Source organism: Populus alba, chromosome 7 (genome assembly GCF_005239225.2).
Source record: "Populus alba chromosome 7, ASM523922v2, whole genome shotgun sequence".
Taxonomy (NCBI): Eukaryota; Viridiplantae; Streptophyta; class Magnoliopsida; order Malpighiales; family Salicaceae; genus Populus; species Populus alba.
This window is the reverse complement of record NC_133290.1, coordinates 3,384,804-3,403,736: the sequence shown is the minus strand read 5'-3', so window position 1 is coordinate 3,403,736 and position 18,933 is coordinate 3,384,804. Positions and strand designations below refer to the sequence as shown.

Genomic DNA, 18,933 nt, shown 5'->3' with positions numbered 1-18,933 from the left:
CATGGACATCCCATTTCTCAGATGGCAGTTAATTTTTTTTTTGCTCTGACCTTTTGAAAAAAGTCTTAATCAAGGCTGTCTATCAAACTCATTAAAGTGGCATAGCTTTGTAACGTAATCATAAGGTCTTGCAATTATATTGCCTAATACCAACCCACCTTGGTGGTTTGAGGTCGGCAACTGGCCCGGGAGACCCATGCACCTCTAAATACATGTTAGACAGCAATGCATTCAAAGCCTTGTATTGTTTGTGTATCAAAGAGTAAATTATTATTTGTTTTTTTTTCTTATGATTTTAGTAAAATACTTAGTTAATCCCTTTGTTTTAAAAAATCAATACCCAGTTTATACATTTCTCATTTAAATATATATTAATTATTTTTTATTTTTAATATTAGCTCATCAAAACCATTAAAAAATACTATAAAAAACATGAATTTAAGTGTTTTTCCAAGTAAACACACAATAACAGAGAAACAAGCCTTTTTTATTAATTTTTACTAATATTTTTTTTCAAATGTTCTTTGTTTTTTAATTTGAATATCCAATCTCTTATGTTAGAGACTGAATTAAAAATGTGTTTAAAAAGGTAATTTACCGTCAGTCTTCATTAAACAACTAACTTATAATTTTCAAAACGAGAATAATCAATTAATAATATTATAAAATACAATGGAATTAAATTAAGATTCACTACCTAGCAAATAGCACATAAAGCAGCATGGTCACATGAAAGATTTTATTTTGAAATTATATTTGAAAGTCTAGCATTAACACATCCCAACAATGAATATGCTTCATTGCATGGTGGTGGATGGTAGGTCCAGTAGTGGTAATGAGTGTATAATATAAAGTATTCGACATGTAATTATAGCAATAGCATATATCAATAATTTCTGCTGCAAAAAATTGCAATCTTTTTTTTAATATATATATATTTTAGAAGGGAAACAAGCTCCCGCTAAGATAAATCAATTCAAATTTGCCACCAATAAATTCTTCTCCTGCTGCCCACACAGGCATTGATTGCTCCTGTTGGATGATGGGCGATGAGTGCCTTTTTTTGCATCACCAGATGACGTGGCAGCCCATCCTGGTTAATCAAACTTTTTTTTTTTTTTTTATCTAGTTGGTTGGCTTTAAACCACCCTTGTTAGGTTTTGCCCTTGTGTACTTTCCCTTCATAATCACCTTAAAAAGAAAGTTTAATGATATCCTTCCCCCCTTAATCTATCACTATTTCGCATCTTGACCATTGAATTAAATAGGAAAAAGTTATATATATATATATAAAAATAAATAAATAAGGGGAAAAAAGTCCAAGATGTGATATAAAAGTCAGAAAAACAGGGAAAAGAATTGCAAGAGAAACAGAACTTTAGTCAAATCACAAGAGAAAAAGCAAGCAAGATAATGCAGTGAAAGCATAAAGGTTATTCTAGCATCATAGCAAACCCTTTATTATTCTTATATCCGGAAAAAATTGAAATTAAAACAAGAAGCTTAAAAAAGGAAAGAGATGATGATTCCTACAATAATGAGTATAAAACTAGCCATTTGTTTGTTTTTAAAAGAATATTGGTTATAATGTATTTTTTAACATAAAAAATTTAAAATATAAGTTGAAAAATCTATAAAAGTATCTCATTAAATAAATTAATAATCTATTATGTAAATAAACAAAAAAAATAGTTAACAATAACCAAAAGAAAAATCGAGAGATTAATGTAAATCAAGATATTCAACCACGTAAAATGAAACATTTATCTAATTATGTTTACTGGATTTATTTATTAAAATTAATAAAAGATAAGTCAACAACCCAAAAAATTCATGACTTAAAAAATAAACACAAATAAAATTGACTATATAAACTTATGTCCTAAAAATATATTATGCAAGGCCAAACACACCAGCAATGTTATTTTAAAATAAATATTTTTTATTTTTTAAAATAAACTTCATCTATATAAAACTCAAAAACAAATCTAAATAAATTAACATAACATCTTAAAAAAACAAACATAAACAAAACAACTCTAAAAATACTCGTCTTAAAAAATGCCATTCAAAACCCGTGACCTGTATTATGAGAATTGTATAAACTCATAGAAAAAAAATTAAAGATAATTACAAAACTAGTATCTTGTTTTTTAAAAAAAGAAAAACAAATATAGAACGATAAGATCGCATGAAGCTGAATCTTTAACAATCAAATGTCGAAAGATAAAATCAAGAAAAAAATTACACAAAAGGATCTTAAAAATAAGAATGAAAAAAAAAAAACACTAATTAGAGGGAAACTAAAATATGATATGCACTTCAAAGTTGGTTGTAATTCTTCTTTCTTAAAAAAAAAAAACTCTGAGTGTATAGACTTTTTTGATATGCTTTTTTACATAATAAAAATTATAAGCGTAAATCAAAAAATTTATCCAAGTATCTAATAATTATCCATGTAAACAAAAAAATGTTAATAATAACTAAAAAATAAATTAAAAAAATTAAAAGATAGATGTAGATCAAGATATTTCATCTTGCAAAATGAGACATTTATCCTTTTCTATCCACTGAATTTTCTATTAAAATAAATAAAAAAAATAGAAATAAAAACACATATGAAATAGACTGAATAAAATAAAAGAAAAAAAGTATGCATGGCCGAACATATAAGAAATATTATTTTAAAATAACTATTTTTGTGTGCAGAACAAAACCTACTTGTATAAAGCAAAATAAAGAATCAGAAAAAATTAAACACAAAACAAAACAATTTTTTTAAAAACAAAACCTTTATCCAAAAACAACTTACAGAACTCATGGTTTACATAATGAGACCGAGATAAATTGATATAAAAGAATATGAAAGTAACCACAAAACAAATTTTTTAAAACAATGTAGAATGATAAAGTTACAAAATAAAATGAGGAAAAAAAATAAATTCTTAACCATATTAACACTTAAAACTTGTGACCCATATATTAAATTAAAAGCATGACAAATGAAAAAATCATGAAACTTAATCTCAAATAAATCAAACACCGAAAGATGTAACCAGGAAAAAAATCAATCACGTAAAAAAATTAGGGTGGAAATCGAAATAAAAATAAATAAATTTGAGAGCATTTAAAAATTAAATTGCAGGGTTAAATTAAAAAGAAAAAAACAATTAAAATAATAAAGGCTAAATTGAAAAAATAACAATATAAATTTTGATTCAAGGATGAATTTAAATACTAATAAAACTTTAATAAAAATTCAAAAATAAAAATGACAGATAAAAAATTTATATGCCAGTGAAGCCATGGTTTTAATGGTCACATGACTATAGAGTCCTAGGTTGTCTAAATCTAAAATAAATTAAACCCAATAATATTTCAGAATAATAGAAAAAGAATGAGAACATATTGTATATTAATTGTATAAGATAAGATCACACACAAGGCTCAATGATTCAACCCATATCATGTCATATGAGGTTAAAAAGGTATCTCCCTAACCCCACCCCACACCACACCACCCCACCCCACCCCCATTGAAAAAGTCTGTTCAAAACCTTTTGGGAAGAGGGAACCCTACACTACACTTTACCCCAGACGCCATTACCATCCAAGAAATAGAGTGAGAGAAAAGCTAAAAAAATATTGATTTTTGTCTTAGTGAGTGAAAGAGAGTCTCGATTCTGTATTTCTCTGTCCTCTCCATTTTGTGTTTTAGGCTAGCAGGGCGTGCACAACCAACAGTCCTCTCTCTTCTCTTCTCCCCTCCCTCTACCTGCCTCTTCCCATATGGCTCTTCTTCATCGTCCTCCCAATTGACAGAAAAACACCAAAACCCATTTCATGAATCCTATCAAAATGAGTCCTTTCTTTTTCTTTCTCTTAATGTTCACATCCTTCTTGGCCTGCAAATCCCAGCAAAACCCACAAACCCAAGCCCTGACATCCATCAAGCAAAACCTCCACGACCCGCTTGGAGCTTTAACCGGTTGGGATCCAACAACCCCATTAGCTCCATGTGACTGGCGTGGTGTCTTTTGCACAAACAACCGAGTTACTGAACTTCGTTTACCTCGTCTCCAACTCCGTGGCCAACTCAGTGACCAGTTTGCTTCTTTAACATCTTTACGTAAAATCAGCCTTAGATCAAATTTCTTTAATGGAACATTGCCTCATTCTCTTGCAAAATGCACCCTCTTACGCGCTTTGTTTTTGCAATACAACTCATTTTCCGGCAACCTTCCGCCGGAGATTAGTAACTTAACTAATCTTCAAGTCTTGAACATCGCGCAAAATAGGTTTTCTGGAGAGATTCCTAGATCTCTGCCTGTGAGTTTGAAGTATCTTGATTTATCATCAAATACATTTTCAGGTTCTATCCCTTCAAGTGTTTCTGACTTGGCGCAGTTGCAGCTTATTAACCTGTCTTACAATCAGTTTTCCGGTTCTATTCCGGCGAGTTTTGGCCAGCTTCAGAGTCTTGAATACCTGTGGCTTGATTATAATATTTTAGAAGGGACTTTACCTTCTGCCATTGCGAATTGCTCTTCGCTTGTGCACTTTAGTGCTAATGGTAATCGTCTTGGAGGTTTGATCCCGGCTGCCATTGGCGAGCTTCCGAAATTGCAAGTTGTTTCGCTTTCGGAAAATAAGTTTGTTGGGGCTGTTCCGACTTCAATGTTTTGTAATGTCTCAGTTTATCCGCCGTCGTTGCGGATTGTTCAGTTGGGGTTTAATGGGTTTAGTGGTGTTGTAGGGCCGGAGTCCGGCGGTTGTTTTAGTGTTTTGCAAGTTCTGGATCTTCAAGCGAATCACATACGTGGAGTTTTTCCTCTGTGGTTGACACGTGTGGTTACTTTGACAATTTTGGATGTTTCGAGGAATTTGTTTTCTGGTGTTGTTCCGGCTGAGATTGGGAATTTGTCGAGGTTGGAGGAGTTGAAGATGGGTGGTAATGGTTTTAAAGAGGTGGTTCCAGTGGAGATTCAGCAATGTAGGTCACTTCAGGTTCTTGATCTTCATGGGAATGATTTATCAGGGGAAATCCCTGAGGTTTTGGGTGATCTAGGGGGGTTGAAGGTGTTGTCTCTTGGTGAAAATCAGTTTTCGGGCTCGGTTCCTGGGAGTTTTAGGAATCTTACAGGGCTAGAGACCTTGAATTTGGGTGGTAATGGTTTGAATGGAAGCTTGCCAGATGAGGTTATGGGGTTGAGTAATTTGACTACGCTGGACCTCAGTGGAAATGGATTCTCAGGTGAAATTCCTGCTACTATTGGGAGTTTGAACAGGGTAATGTTCCTGAATCTGAGTGGAAATGGTTTTTCAGGAAGGATACCGTCTAGTTTTGGAAATCTATTGAGGTTAAGTTCTCTTGATTTGAGCAGACAGAGTTTGTCTGGAGAGTTGCCGTCTGAGCTTGCTGGCTTGCCGAATCTTCAGGTGATTGCTTTGCAGGAGAATATGCTGTCTGGGGATGTTCATGAAGGGTTCAGTAGTTTGTTGGGTTTGCGTTACTTGAACCTCAGCTCCAATGGCTTCTCCGGTCAGATTCCGTTGACTTTTGGGTTTCTCAAGTCATTGGTTGTTTTGTCGTTGTCTAAGAATCACATTTCAGGGTTGATTCCACCAGAGCTTGGCAACTGCTCGGATCTTGAAACCCTTGAGTTAGAGTCAAATTCTTTGACTGGCAATATTCCAGGTGATCTCTCTCGCCTTTTGCACTTGAAAGTGCTTGATTTAGGTAGGAACAATTTATCAGGTGAAATCCCAAATGAAATCTCCAAATGCTCGTCGTTATCCTCATTGTCGTTGGATAGCAATCATCTTTCAGGTAGCATACCGGATTCATTATCCAATTTATCCAACTTGACATCTTTGGATCTCTCTACTAACAACTTGAGTGGGCAGATTCCTGTCAATGTTGCACAAATCTCTGGCCTGGTATACCTGAATGTTTCAAGAAATAACCTTGAAGGTGGGATTCCAGCATTGCTGGGTTCTAGATTTAACAACCCATCAGCATTTGCAGATAATCCAAGGCTATGTGGAAAGCCATTGCCTAGAAATTGTGTGGATGTAGAAGCAAGCAATCGAAGGAAAAGGTTGATTCTGTTGATTGCTGTGGTTGTAAGTGGGGCTTGCATGTTGGCATTATGTTGCTGCTTCTATACATACAGCCTCTTGAGGTGGCGCAAGAGACTAAAACAAGGTGCTGCGGGTGAGAAGAAACGGAGCCCAGCAAGGCCTAGCTCAAATGGAAGTGGTGGTCGTGGCAGTACAGATAATGGAGGGCCGAAACTTGTTATGTTTAATAACAAGATCACACTTGCAGAAACAACCGAAGCAACTAGGCAATTCGATGAAGAGAATGTGCTTAGCAGAACTCGATATGGCCTAGTTTTTAAAGCTTGTTATAGTGATGGAATGGTGCTCTCAATCCGAAGGCTCCCGGATGGATCACTAGATGAAAACATGTTCAGGAAAGAAGCTGAATTTCTAAGCAAAGTGAAGCATCGAAACCTAACAGTTCTTCGTGGCTACTATGCTGGAGCACCAGATATGAGACTCCTGGTCTACGACTACATGCCTAATGGAAACCTTGCCACTCTCCTCCAAGAAGCATCCCACCAAGATGGTCATGTCCTAAATTGGCCAATGCGTCACTTGATAGCTCTCGGAATTGCCCGTGGCCTTGCATTCCTCCACACATCCAACATTGTTCACGGGGATGTCAAGCCACAAAGCGTCCTCTTCGATGCAGATTTCGAAGCCCATCTCTCTGACTTCGGGCTAGACAGATTAACCATTGCAACCCCGGCAGAACCTTCAACCTCAGCAACGGTTGGCACATTGGGTTATGTATCACCAGAAGCTGTTTTGACAGGAGAGGTTTCAAAAGAAGCAGATGTTTACAGCTTCGGCATAGTATTACTTGAGCTACTAACAGGGAAAAGGCCGGTGATGTTCACACAAGATGAAGATATTGTCAAGTGGGTCAAGAAGCAACTTCAGAAGGGTCAAATAACAGAACTTTTGGAGCCTGGTTTGCTTGAACTTGACCCTGAATCATCAGAATGGGAAGAGTTCTTGTTAGGTGTTAAGGTTGGGTTACTCTGCACCGCACCGGACCCTCTTGATAGACCCACAATGCCTGATATTGTTTTCATGCTTGAAGGTTGCCGTGTGGGCCCTGATATCCCATCTTCAGCTGATCCAACCTCCCAACCATCCCCTGCTTGATGACCCACCTGAATTCCAAATAACCCGAAAACCCGATAAAGTTTGACCATTTCCTTTAGAACCTTTTCTATTGTGTTGTTTCTTTTTTACCCTTCCGCCACTTCGGTCTCTGATGCCGGCCTGAGAGAAAAGATCGGGGCCCACAAGGTTGATAAATTGCAGTCAACGATGGGGACAAGGCGGGGACCACTAGCCCTCTTTTGTCTTTTTGGCGCCAAAGGGAGTCACGTGGCAGCAGAGTGAAAAAGTAGCCGTTAATGTTGTGGGCTCCGAGGAGAAGCTGGCAAAAAACTGAAAAAGAAGTGTCGTTTTCTATTAAAAAAAAGAAAAAAAAAACCGGAGGCAGTGATAATATAGTAGCAGTAAATCAAAGCGTTGGGGTTTGGTAATGTAAGTTGGGGCACAGCTTCAAGATGATCTCAGGCTCACCTAAAGCCATGAGAGGATCTTCTGTTGCCCTTCAGTTTTAATTTTTTTTTCCTGGTAGAGGGCAGGCGATGGGGTCAGGGACACAAAATCTTAGGGCCCCACTGGATCATCATCAAGAAGGGGGTGGGAAAGCTACAGTAGAGGAGAGAAAGGGGAAGAAAACGATGGCTCAACATCTTCAATTAATTTTGAACTTTTTTCAAATTTTTTAGTGGGTCATGATGACTTTTTATCTGTGATGAATTTCTTTTTGAATTGTTGCATGCTGATTTTTGTCATTTAATCTGTATTTTTTCAGTACAGACGTAGCCGTAGGAGTGAAAAGTACTAGCACCAAGTTTTAGTTTTCAGTACCTTTCCTTGTCTTCCATTTTAGTTTTCAGAAAGGATAAGCTCTCTATCTAACTCCATGTTCGTTTTTGCTCTTTTCTGCGTTTACGCAAATGGGGTAGCTGCAAACCCCACAACCATAAAGATTCTCCTCTCAGTAGCTGTAAACTGTTAAAATAATCAGAGATGCTATGGCTACAAAAGTTTTGCAAAAAAAAAAAAAAAAAACTAGGGTCAGCCTGACAAAGTTCAGACATTTCTTCTCTCTAGTTCAAGCTTCTGAATGCCCATTTAATCCTTTCGATTTACTTTCAGATTAATAGTTTATGTTAGTGGTTATTTTTGCCTATCAGCAGGTCTTATCTTTTAACGAAATAGCATAGTTTTTTTTTTTTTTTGAAATAACAGTGTAAATGCTACAATTGCAAAATACGATAACTTGTTACTATTCAAGATTGTGATATTTAAAGTTATGAAATGAGTTGTACATAAAAAGAGAAAGGAAAGAGAAAAAATTTATAATAAACACCTTAAAGATGCAACTACGACACCATTAATATTATCATAAAATACTTAATAAAATAAAATAATATTAAAAAATATTATGAATGATGATGGAGGGTGTTACATTTATTGTTTAAAGATGATGAATGAACTTGATTAATTGTTGTTACTGTTTTTTAGTTTTTATTGGATTTTTTTGTTAAGATTTTTTTGATAATGTCGTAGTTTCAATATGTTTTTTTTTGGATTTTTTAAAGTTTCAATATGTTTTTAACATTATTTTAAATAGCAGCAAGCTATGAATGTTGTGTTTTTTTAATTATGATATATATTAAAAAAAATAATTTAAAGCTAAAATTAAATAGGAGAAAAATTGAAAATCGCGGCAGAGCTGCGCGAATAAACAAAGCAATGCAAGAATTGAATGGACGGGTAGGATTGTGTAGCCTGACTGTTTCAACGGCGTTGAAAAGTGGACAGTGAAGCGTCAAATACGATGCAGTGACCGTTATGTATTTGTACTATTTTATTTTCTTATTTACGTATTATGTATGGTTTTCTTGGTTAGAACACCACGTTAAACATTGATTCATCCTCGCTGTCTTTTTTACTATTTTATTCCTCCCAATGTCTCCTGATCTTTCTTGGGTTTTCTAAATTCTTGTTTAATTCGCTAATCTCTCTTCTCCCTTCCACCTCCATGTCAGACAATTTTTTTAATTTTTTTTTATAAGGGTAGATCTCAAACAAGTTAATGCTTCAATTTTTTTAAAAAAAAAACTAAGGAAAAAACTAAAATATTCTGATCAAATGCAATGTTTTTTCATCCTAAAATTTAATTTTTCAAATTTAATTTGTGGTTGAAAAACATATACTACAAGCTCTTCAACGTTTTTCTTTACATGTTTTTTAAATAAAGGAAAGTCATGAACAATTTATATGTTTTTCATTTTATATACTAATAAAGAAAAGTCATAGGAGTTGTGATGTGATGTTACCGAAAACTTCAGCACAAGGTGCTTAACAACCTCTATATTCCCTTCAATGTCTTTGAACAAAATCCAGAGGCATATACGGAGAGACATATTCGGCCAGAGTCTATTATCGGATCTTAATATCTAGTCATGGCCGGAACTTTTCTAATCCGATCAAGGGATTCTGAGGATAAATTAGGTAATTAACATCCAAAGATAATAATAAAAAATGGGTGTTTGAGAATGTGGCACCGGTTGTTTTTTAAAATGTTTTTCATTTAAAAATATATTAAAATAATTTTTTTTTATTTTTAAAATTTTATTTTTCACATCAGCACATTAAAACAATTCAAAACTAATAAAAATATTAATTTTAAAAAAAATTAAAATTTGAATGAAAAGCACGTTAAAACTCAATATCAAATACTACCTAATACAATACCAAAATATTTTGGCAAAATAGTACACTTTTGGATGTCACATTCTTGAACTGCAACATCAATTAAATACCGTGGTTAGAAATCATGATAAAATTTTAATTGATATCATGGTTCACAATTACAATATTAATTAAATTCAATACTAATTGATTGATTGATTTGAAAATAACAATAAAAATAAATTTTTTTTGCTTAAACCAGTGTTTTAGGGTGATATTTTTAAAATATAAAGATCTGAAAGTTGGAGTAACAATATGTTTAAATATTACAATTTTAAAATGTAATATCTATCTTATTGCGTTTAGAAATAACAACATTATGTAAATACTGCTTTTCAAAAACATGATAAAATAAAAATATGATATTTTAGTAAATGTTTTTCAAATATTATTATTCAACCAAAACTGAGATATTTTTTTTTTAAAATCCGCCCAAACAGTCCATGTACGAATATGAGATGAATAGTTTCTTGGTGGTGCCGGTCTGGGCTTGTTAATCGTCTCTCCAAACTCAACTAAACTATTTATACTTGTGCCAATTAGATGGCCGCTTTGATCACTCTGACCAAACAAAAATTAACTCCCTCGCTCGCATTCATCAGCAAATATCAATGCAGTGCATGAGCAAAGTTATTAAAACAGCCATGACCCAAGGTTCATGTTATGGATTGAATGGGATGATTTAGTTCAATTTAAAATATATTGTTTTAAGATTTTTTAAAAAATAAATTTAAAATGATATAATTTTGAAATATTTTTTCAACCCAGATTAGATTTTAACTTTATCAAGTCACAAACTGAGTTTTTCAGTTAATTTCTATCTATTTTTTTTTTAAAACTTAGTCTATACCAGATCTTAGATCAACCCACTAAACCAAATCAGGTTTAATAATATTTTACAAACAACATTACAACTCTAACCTTTGCATCACGTGTTCATATGAGTGTAATTTTTTAATTAAACTTGATTTTTAAAGTGTTGTTTAAAGTGTTTTTTTATTTGAAAAACATTAAATTAATATTTTTGTGTTTTTTTTATATAATTTCAATCTACTACTGTTAAAACTTTTAAAAAACATAATTTTAATTAAAAATATCTTGCAAAAAAATATCTTGCATCCCATTATGGGGAATATTTACACGAAGAAAGTAGGGGGTGGTCTTCTCCACGTGGCAGCCAAGAAGAGAGCCACATGGAAATGCAAGAGGGGATGGTTTGCATGGAGGTGGTGGTGGTGAATTGTCGAGGCAGAAGCCGGCAGAGAGCTCGAATGAACGGCAAAAGCCAGCCCAAGAGGACATCTGCGAAAGCACGTCTATGGCCCCGTCAAATCCACAATCTTGTCTTGCTTTTCGATGCTTATAATGATGGTCACCTCACCTCACCGTGATTCTTTCATTGCCATAAAAGGGCTATCAAATTTCAAGGATTTTGTCAGCTAAGTTGTCATGTAGGGAGCTGCATTTACTCCAAAAACATTCCTTTCCCAAACCGAAAGATGATAAGTTCCGAACTAAATCTAAACTTTACTCCACAGAATCGACCCAAAAGCAACTAAAGAGGAGCACTATTGACCCATGATCTGCCAAAGGGGTCAAATGTGGCTAGGAGTTTCACACCTTTTCAAAGTGTACTTGGCCCCAACTTCGCTGTTTAGCCGCACTACAGGCCATTCTTGCTGCCCACTTCAAGAGTTGGCAAAATCTCAAATCAAACAAAATCAGCTAAAAACACAGCAACAACGTGGTGCACCGAATTGCGAAAGCGTAAAGTTTTTTTTTTTTTTTATTTTATTTTATTTTAATGTGTTGATTTAAAAAGTAAAAGAATATAAAGATATTATTTTAATATATTTTTAATTGAAAAACACTTTGTATCGCGTTACCAAACACACAATCTAAATAGAAAGACACTAATAAAACTGTTTTTGCGGTAGCATCATGTTTTTGAAAAAAAAATATTTTTTTCTTTCAATTACTTTTTTTATATTTTTTGATGTTTTGGTGTGTTGTGATATCAAAAATAAATAAAAATTATTTTAATATATTTTTAAATAAAAAATCATTTTAAAAAATAACCACTACCATATATCACACAATATATATATATATATATAAAATCAAGAAAAACACCAAAAGGTTTAGCTTATTGTAAAATTTGAGACTTGATATATTGGTACCCTTGATTCAATAATTGTAAAACAAATCATTAGAATTGTATATATTATTGACACGCTCAGATACGTACAGGTTGGAATCTTGACTATTATGCATGAGTTTGATGTGTTTGATTTTACAGTTCTTTTCACCTTTTAAACTAATTTGAAGGGAAAAAAAATATTAAATTAATATTTTTTTAATTATTTTGTTATATTGATATCCAAAATAAAAAATATTATTTTAATATATTTTTAATTAAAAACCAATCTATATCATATTACCAAACACAATCTAAATAAAAAGACACCAAAACAGTATTTGTTTTCGTGATGACAATGTACTTTTAAAAAAATAATTTTATTTTAAATAATTTATTTTATTTTAAATAATTTATTGATATAAAAAATAAATTTTAAAAAATAAAATAATTATTTTAATATATTTTTAAATAAAAGTATTTTATAAAATAATAATTATTATAATCCCAAAAACTATTTAAAATGTTGACGGCTCTTTTGCGTCCCTTTTTTTTAAAGAAAAAACTCTTGACAGTTGCCGGTGATTTTCTCACAAACCTTCATCCCAAAAACTTTTTTTTTTTTTTTTTTAATTTTTAATTTCATGCTATTTTCGCAATATTTTATACCCTGGAACACAACTTTATTAATATATATATTAGCGACTTGAAGACCACCCCCCCCCAAAAAAAAAAAAAAAACTTAGAAATGTGATAGATAATTAGATATTATATTTTAAAATAATTTTTATTTAAAAAATATATTTAAATAATATTTTTTTATTTTTAATATTAATACATTAAAACAATCTAAAATCACATAACAAATATTTTTTTAAAAACACAGCACTTTCAAACACACCCAAGTGCCTAGTTGCTAACAGGAGAATCGCAGCTCGGGCGAAAAGTGGATATTATGGTTTTTCGGATTGAGCATTCGGGATTTAGTGATAGCTCTTATACCTCTCTTTATGTTAAAAAACTGTTTTCTTTTCTGTACTTTTAAATTTGAAAAAATAAAAATAATTGTACTCGGATGAATGTGAACATCCATTGAACATAATTATTCTCCAATAAATCTATCTTATCTAACAAAGTTTGGCTAAATATGATCATTGATTCCATTCATAAATTCCTAAAAGGTTTATCTTTGTTTGTTATTTTTTAAGCGCTCTGTCTCTTGAGAAAATAGCTCCACAAAACAACAAAAATATTAAGAGTACACAAGTAATCATGAAGCTGAGATATCTCGGCCCTAGATTTCCAGCATCATGTAGCCTAAGCAAAATCATTACCTGATAATAAAATGGTTATGAAGCCAAATGCTCTGGAGATCTGTGTTAGAAAGAACCGGTAAAATCATGATTGTTCAAACTCCCACCGGTTATTTCTTAAAAAGACCCTCAAACAGATGACCCAAGTGTCAGCAAGACATCACAGAGATTCAGATCATGAATGCACGTTGTAAGTCATGACTTTCAAGCCTAAATAACCCTATCTCAAATTGCGAAGAAGAAATCTTGATGCCCTATTCTCAGCTAAATCAAGCAATAAATTTTGCACATAAGTAATGAATGCAGCGCAGAAATCATAAAAAAATTTAAAAGAGGGGGGTGGTGGGGAGGGGGGGATTAGTGGGGTTCAATTAATTAAACATACTAGTACACCAGTTGATGATAAAAAACAAAAGGACAACTTCGCAATAGATAACCATGTGCAAGCTAGGTTTTGACTATTACATTGAACTAACAGACGAAGAATACAAAAATAAATAAAAATGAAGGGTAATGAAACACAAAGACAGCTTATTTCAAGGGGAAACTTGCCCTCAGATTTAAAACCAGTATGTTAGCACTCGGAAATACATTTGGAGAAATCACATGCATGACAAAATGTTTGATTTAACACCAGCGCACTCTTCACTAGCATCACCAACCTGAAAACAGCAAAGCCATGCCAAAAACCAGTTTTCTACTCTGCTCTGGATTGGCCAGCACGAGAAGAGAGGATGATGCCAACAATAAGTCCATATAGAGCCAACGCCTCGGCGAAGATGAGAATGAGAATCATTCCAACAAATAGTTTTGGTTGTTGTGCGTTAGCTCTACAAAAGAAATAATCAAATTCAGAGACTTTGTCATGATAAAAATACATCCATGTGTGCATAATGTTAAGCACAATCTTCTAACCACACAGAGGTTAAAGTGTCTAGTGGTTAAAGCACGTCTAATTATAACCAACCATCCGAGAATTTCATGCCTTTGCATCTGATAAGAACTGAGGGGAACCAATGCAACACACAAGTAATTGAGAAACATGAGATTATACAATGGTAGCATCAACTCCAATGTTGCCTCCAAAAGTTATTAAAAATTGACATGGTATCAATCAAAAGAGACTTCACCCAACCCTGCATAAAATCCCTGCCAAAATCTAGCAAATATCTAAGGAATCAGTTCCAATATTGTCTAAGAAATTTTCTTCTTCAGTACCTTCGCTTGGATTTTAAACTGCAGGAAGTTTCAAGACATGGTAGCATCTACCTAACAAAGGGAAAGATACTGCAACACCATTCTTATTTTACTAACACCATGATGTAGCTAAAAACAACCAAATTTTCAATAATTCAATAACTGGAAAAATAAAGACACAAAACAAAGAAATTTCATTACCAAAACCAATGAGAGCAATGTGAATATCAAGGTCAACAGAGGTTTTCTTTTTTCTTTTTTTTCCCCGTTTTTTGGTAGATGTCAACGAAGTTAGCAGATGAGACAACTCAAAGATTACGTTACCCTTGAATTGTCCCTAATTCCAATTCAACAATACATCACAAACCAGGCAGTGCAAATGCACCTTTGGCAATAAAGAATAAAGAAAGCATCAAACTTCTAGAATGAAGGACATCAACAGGAAATAGGCTAACAGTATAATTTTAAGAAGTGTTGCATGAAATGTTATTTTATATAATAGTATGCACATTCTTTGTGGGTGTGTTTCATACATCCATAACAACTATAATTACTACTCTTTTCTTTATTTATTTTGTGGGAAAGGGAGGGAGTACTAAAATTACTTCAAAGCATTCAAAAAATCAATTTTAACTACTATTCAATCACCATAGACAGAAGTTTGACATCCCATAATATACTGAAGCTGACCAACCACATCAAATATAGTAACTAGAAATCACTTAATAATCCTTGAGATGGCACTCCCTTTCTCACATACATGTGGAACCACTATAAGAACAACCTTAGACTCCACATGCACGTTAGAGAGGAAGTGCAAACTCCGTTGGCACTAAATAATTGCTTATCATAGAAAGCAAACATGTTTGGTTGAAATACTATCTCACTATATAGCTCAGAAATACTAAAGCAAATTACACACAACACTCAATTTCCATCAAAACAAGGCAACAAACAGCACCCACATAAATAAATAAATAAATACAGAATAAATGAAGAGATTATTTTTTAATTACCTAACACCAGCATCGCCAACAATACCAATAGCCATACCAGCAGAAAGACCAGCAAGACCACAAGCAAGACCAGAAGATAAATGAGCGTAACCATCAAACAAATAATAAGATTTGGCTTTAGGATTAATTCCAGTACTAATTATAACTGCAATAATCAAACCGTAAATCCCAAGCACACCAGCCATCACAACCGGAACTATTGATTTCATTACTAGTTCCGGTCTCATCACTCCCATCGACGCTACTCCTACTCCGCTCTTAGCTGTCCCATACGCTGCTCCCATACCTACCAATCAAATAATACAACAAAAAGAATCAGAAACAACGTCGTTTAAGAGGATTTGATTTGATTGCCTAGTTGATCATAGTGTCGGTGGTGCTCACATGAAAATACGAGAGCGGCAGCGGCGCCGAGGAAGCCGAAGAACGGTGCTGTTTCATCGCCGCTGAATGTAGAAGCCATTTTTGATTGATTGAAACGGAGAGGGAAGTGAGATTTGGAGATTGTATTTTTTCAGACAGGTAAGGTATAACCACCGTTGATGGTGACAGTGTGCGATCTGGAAGGAAGCTTCGTTGCGTGGCCCACATTGTATGTAATGGGCCTAATTTGAAACAAAAACCTTTTATTGGACTCTTGGGCTGGAGATAGAGTTCAGTTATCACGGCCAAGTCTTAGGAAATGAGGAATGGGTTGACTTGTCAAAGATTAGATTTTTCATCCGTTGGTCAGTTGTAATGGGCCCATCGTGCCGAGGAGTGCTTATACTTAAGCATTCTAACTCTAATTTGTATAGAAATATTATAGTAAATGCGAAAAATCCCAACTTATATTTTTTTGGATAAGCTCGACTAAATTTATTTAGTAATACGGTGTAAAATATTTTTTTAAAAATAATTTTTAATTAAAATATAATTTTTTTTAGATTTATTTTTTTGACATCATCATATTAAAATTATTAAAAAAATATTTGATTTTTTAAAAGAAAAAAATCTTTAGAAAAACTCTTTGAAAAACAATTTGAAGTAAAAAAAACAGCCTCTTAATCCATATGTTAACACATAATGAACACATTTTATTTTTTTAAAAGTGATTTTAATAAAAAATATATTAAAATAATATTTGTTAGAATTTTTTTTATTTTTGACACCAGCATAATAAAATTATAAAAAAACATATAAAAAATATTAATTTAATTTTTTTTCAAGTAAAAAATACTTTGAAAATCAAATTTAACTAAAAAAAAAATCCATATCTTAACACACAATGAACACATTCTATATATTCTGAACACATATGGATGAAGTATAAAATATGATGGCAAAATATTTGAAATAGCCTATTGACTTCTCACTACCTAACTATAAAATTCCTTTCACAAAGTTTCACGCAAGGTATACCATTAATAGAAACTAAAGCTATCGAGTTCTAAGATTATAACAGTAAATTGTTGAGATAATAATAGAGAAAAACTTTACTATTTTCTAAGAAAACCTTTAATTCAATAATTTGATTAAAAAATAAAACACAAACTATTTACATAGAGGTAAAAACCAATTTAACTAAAAGAATCCAAAAAGATAAGTAGAAAATAATAAGAATCTTAAGGAAAATAATCAAAACAAAAACTGTAGGATCTAATTTGAAAATCTTTCCACCCTCGTATTCTTAAGAATAGTAAACTAATGGTACAGGATTTGCCCACGGAAACATTAAAGAAAAAAAGAGTAAATGATGAATCTTTATAATATGATAATGAAATTTGATTTCATAATTGTTTCATCATTAAAATTTTGATGATATGGCTTCTCGGATTTGAAAGGCCTTTACAGCCACGAAGTAGAATTCTCACCATTAAACGACAGCGCTGAGATGATTCTTTGATAGCAATGAGTATAGGTAAAATTGCAGCAATCCACGCCAAGCCCAGTAAGCAATCTATACTCCTTTCCATCACCCAATAGTCGTTTTTTTTTTTTTTTTTTTTTTGAATTCGAGGAAACTCTATCCCTTGAAAATCCAACAGTCATCTTCGATCAAACGTGGAATCTTTTTTTTATCTCAATAGGAATAATGGGTGGCTTTCTCTATCTTGTGTTTATCAATTTTATGATTTAATGAATGAGCAAGAGAAGCCATAGGTGAAGTTGACAATTACGGGATCTTCATGGTTGTTGGTCTGGGTTTGCTTATGTAATTAAGGTGTCTTTCGAGTCAATGATCCCAAATTTCTTAAGCCCTGAGCCTAATTAAAGTGGCCAGCTCAGCCCAATTTGGTTGAATAGCTTTTCCTATCAAAACTCAAGCAAGACTCTATCAACAATTTTTTAAAAGACTTGTGTAAAAGAAGGAAATACCACTAAATTACAAGGTTTGTTGGCAAAATTTGGATTGGTAACCCTAATTTTCCTTTCAAAAAGCGACCTTGGTGTTCTAATTCTTTCCAAATTGTCATACATCTTGTCCCTCTTCAAGCAAACTAATAAATTGAAATGATACCTTAGTAATGCAGGCCCATTAATCATTAGAAGGAGCCTAAAACTGTAGGCCTATCCCAAGAAGTGACCAAACTGGGTCAATTTGAGCAAGAAGCTTTGGGCCTCTTTGGTACAAGGTGGTTTCATGCATGAATTTTATGTCTTCTAAGACCTTGTTTTTTTTTTTCTTTGACCCAAGAAATAATTCTCTTCTTTACTATATATCAAGCACCAAAGTTTGTTGATGAGTTTTGATTGTGGGAATTATATTGACACATAGAGTCTACAAACACTAGAGTTTTTGTATGGATCTCTAGAGTAATTAATTACCCATAAGGTGAAAACACTTTTTTTTTTTTCATTGCACAAAAAGTAACAATGATGATCTAATTCTTTCAAGAATTGTTATATATTTGTCCCTCGATGAAAAATAAAGCACACTTATACATTCATGCAAGCATTCCATTTAGTTGTGTATCTTTAAGCTATAATGAGGAGGATGCAGTGCTTATGCAGCAAGTTTCTAGCTATGTCCATCCTTTTGTTCTTGATTGTTTAATTTCTATCCTAACCTAAAAGGTGTAAGAGAATTCATGAAGCATAAACAACGTAGATTAATTATGGCTCACACCCAATTTCTGCTAACAACCGTTTCAATGGACTAGACAGACGTGCAAATGCTTAATCGTTAATACAAAGTGATTGAGTTGTAGATAAAAAGACATTTACATGGTTTTGTTACTTTCATCATTGTGTATCACAAAATTCAACGGACAGTACACACAAATGGATCGTTCTCAAAGCCCCAGCAGTCGAATTCTTCCTTTTTCAAATTGATTATGCTTATCAAGGATTCAGTTATAATGAATTGGAGATC

General features: G+C 33.0%; 2 protein-coding genes across 2 annotated transcripts; one reads left to right on the top strand and one right to left on the bottom strand.

Annotated features, from left to right (window-relative positions):
* Positions 1–3,548: 3,548 nt before the first annotated feature.
* LOC118063125 (uncharacterized) lies at positions 3,549–8,021 on the top strand. The gene has a single exon (XM_035077057.2). The coding sequence runs from the start codon at positions 3,844–3,846 to the stop codon at positions 7,237–7,239; it is 3,396 nt and encodes a 1,131-aa protein (XP_034932948.1). The 5' UTR covers positions 3,549–3,843; the 3' UTR covers positions 7,240–8,021.
* Positions 8,022–13,765: 5,744 nt separating this feature from the next.
* On the bottom strand, positions 13,766–16,135 carry LOC118063126 (V-type proton ATPase subunit c2). Its single transcript, XM_035077058.2, has 3 exons — positions 15,963–16,135; positions 15,579–15,864; positions 13,766–14,195 (listed from the first exon to the last, which is right to left on the bottom strand). The coding sequence occupies exons 1-3, from the start codon at positions 16,039–16,041 to the stop codon at positions 14,063–14,065; spliced, it is 498 nt and encodes a 165-aa protein (XP_034932949.1). The 5' UTR covers positions 16,042–16,135; the 3' UTR covers positions 13,766–14,062.
* Positions 16,136–18,933: the final 2,798 nt, after the last annotated feature.

Coding starts and splice junctions, on each gene's coding strand:
- LOC118063125 (XM_035077057.2), top strand. CDS start 3,844: ATGAATCCTATCAAAATGAGTCCTTTCTTTTTCTTTCTCTTAATGTTC.
- LOC118063126 (XM_035077058.2), bottom strand. CDS start 16,041: ATGGCTTCTACATTCAGCGGCGATGAAACAGCACCGTTCTTCGGCTTC. Junction 15,865..15,962: donor TGCCGCTCTCGTATTTTCAT/GTGAGCACCACC, acceptor TTTGATTGGTAG/GTATGGGAGCAGCGTATGGG. Junction 14,196..15,578: donor GTTGGCGATGCTGGTGTTAG/GTAATTAAAAAA, acceptor TTTCTTTTGTAG/AGCTAACGCACAACAACCAA.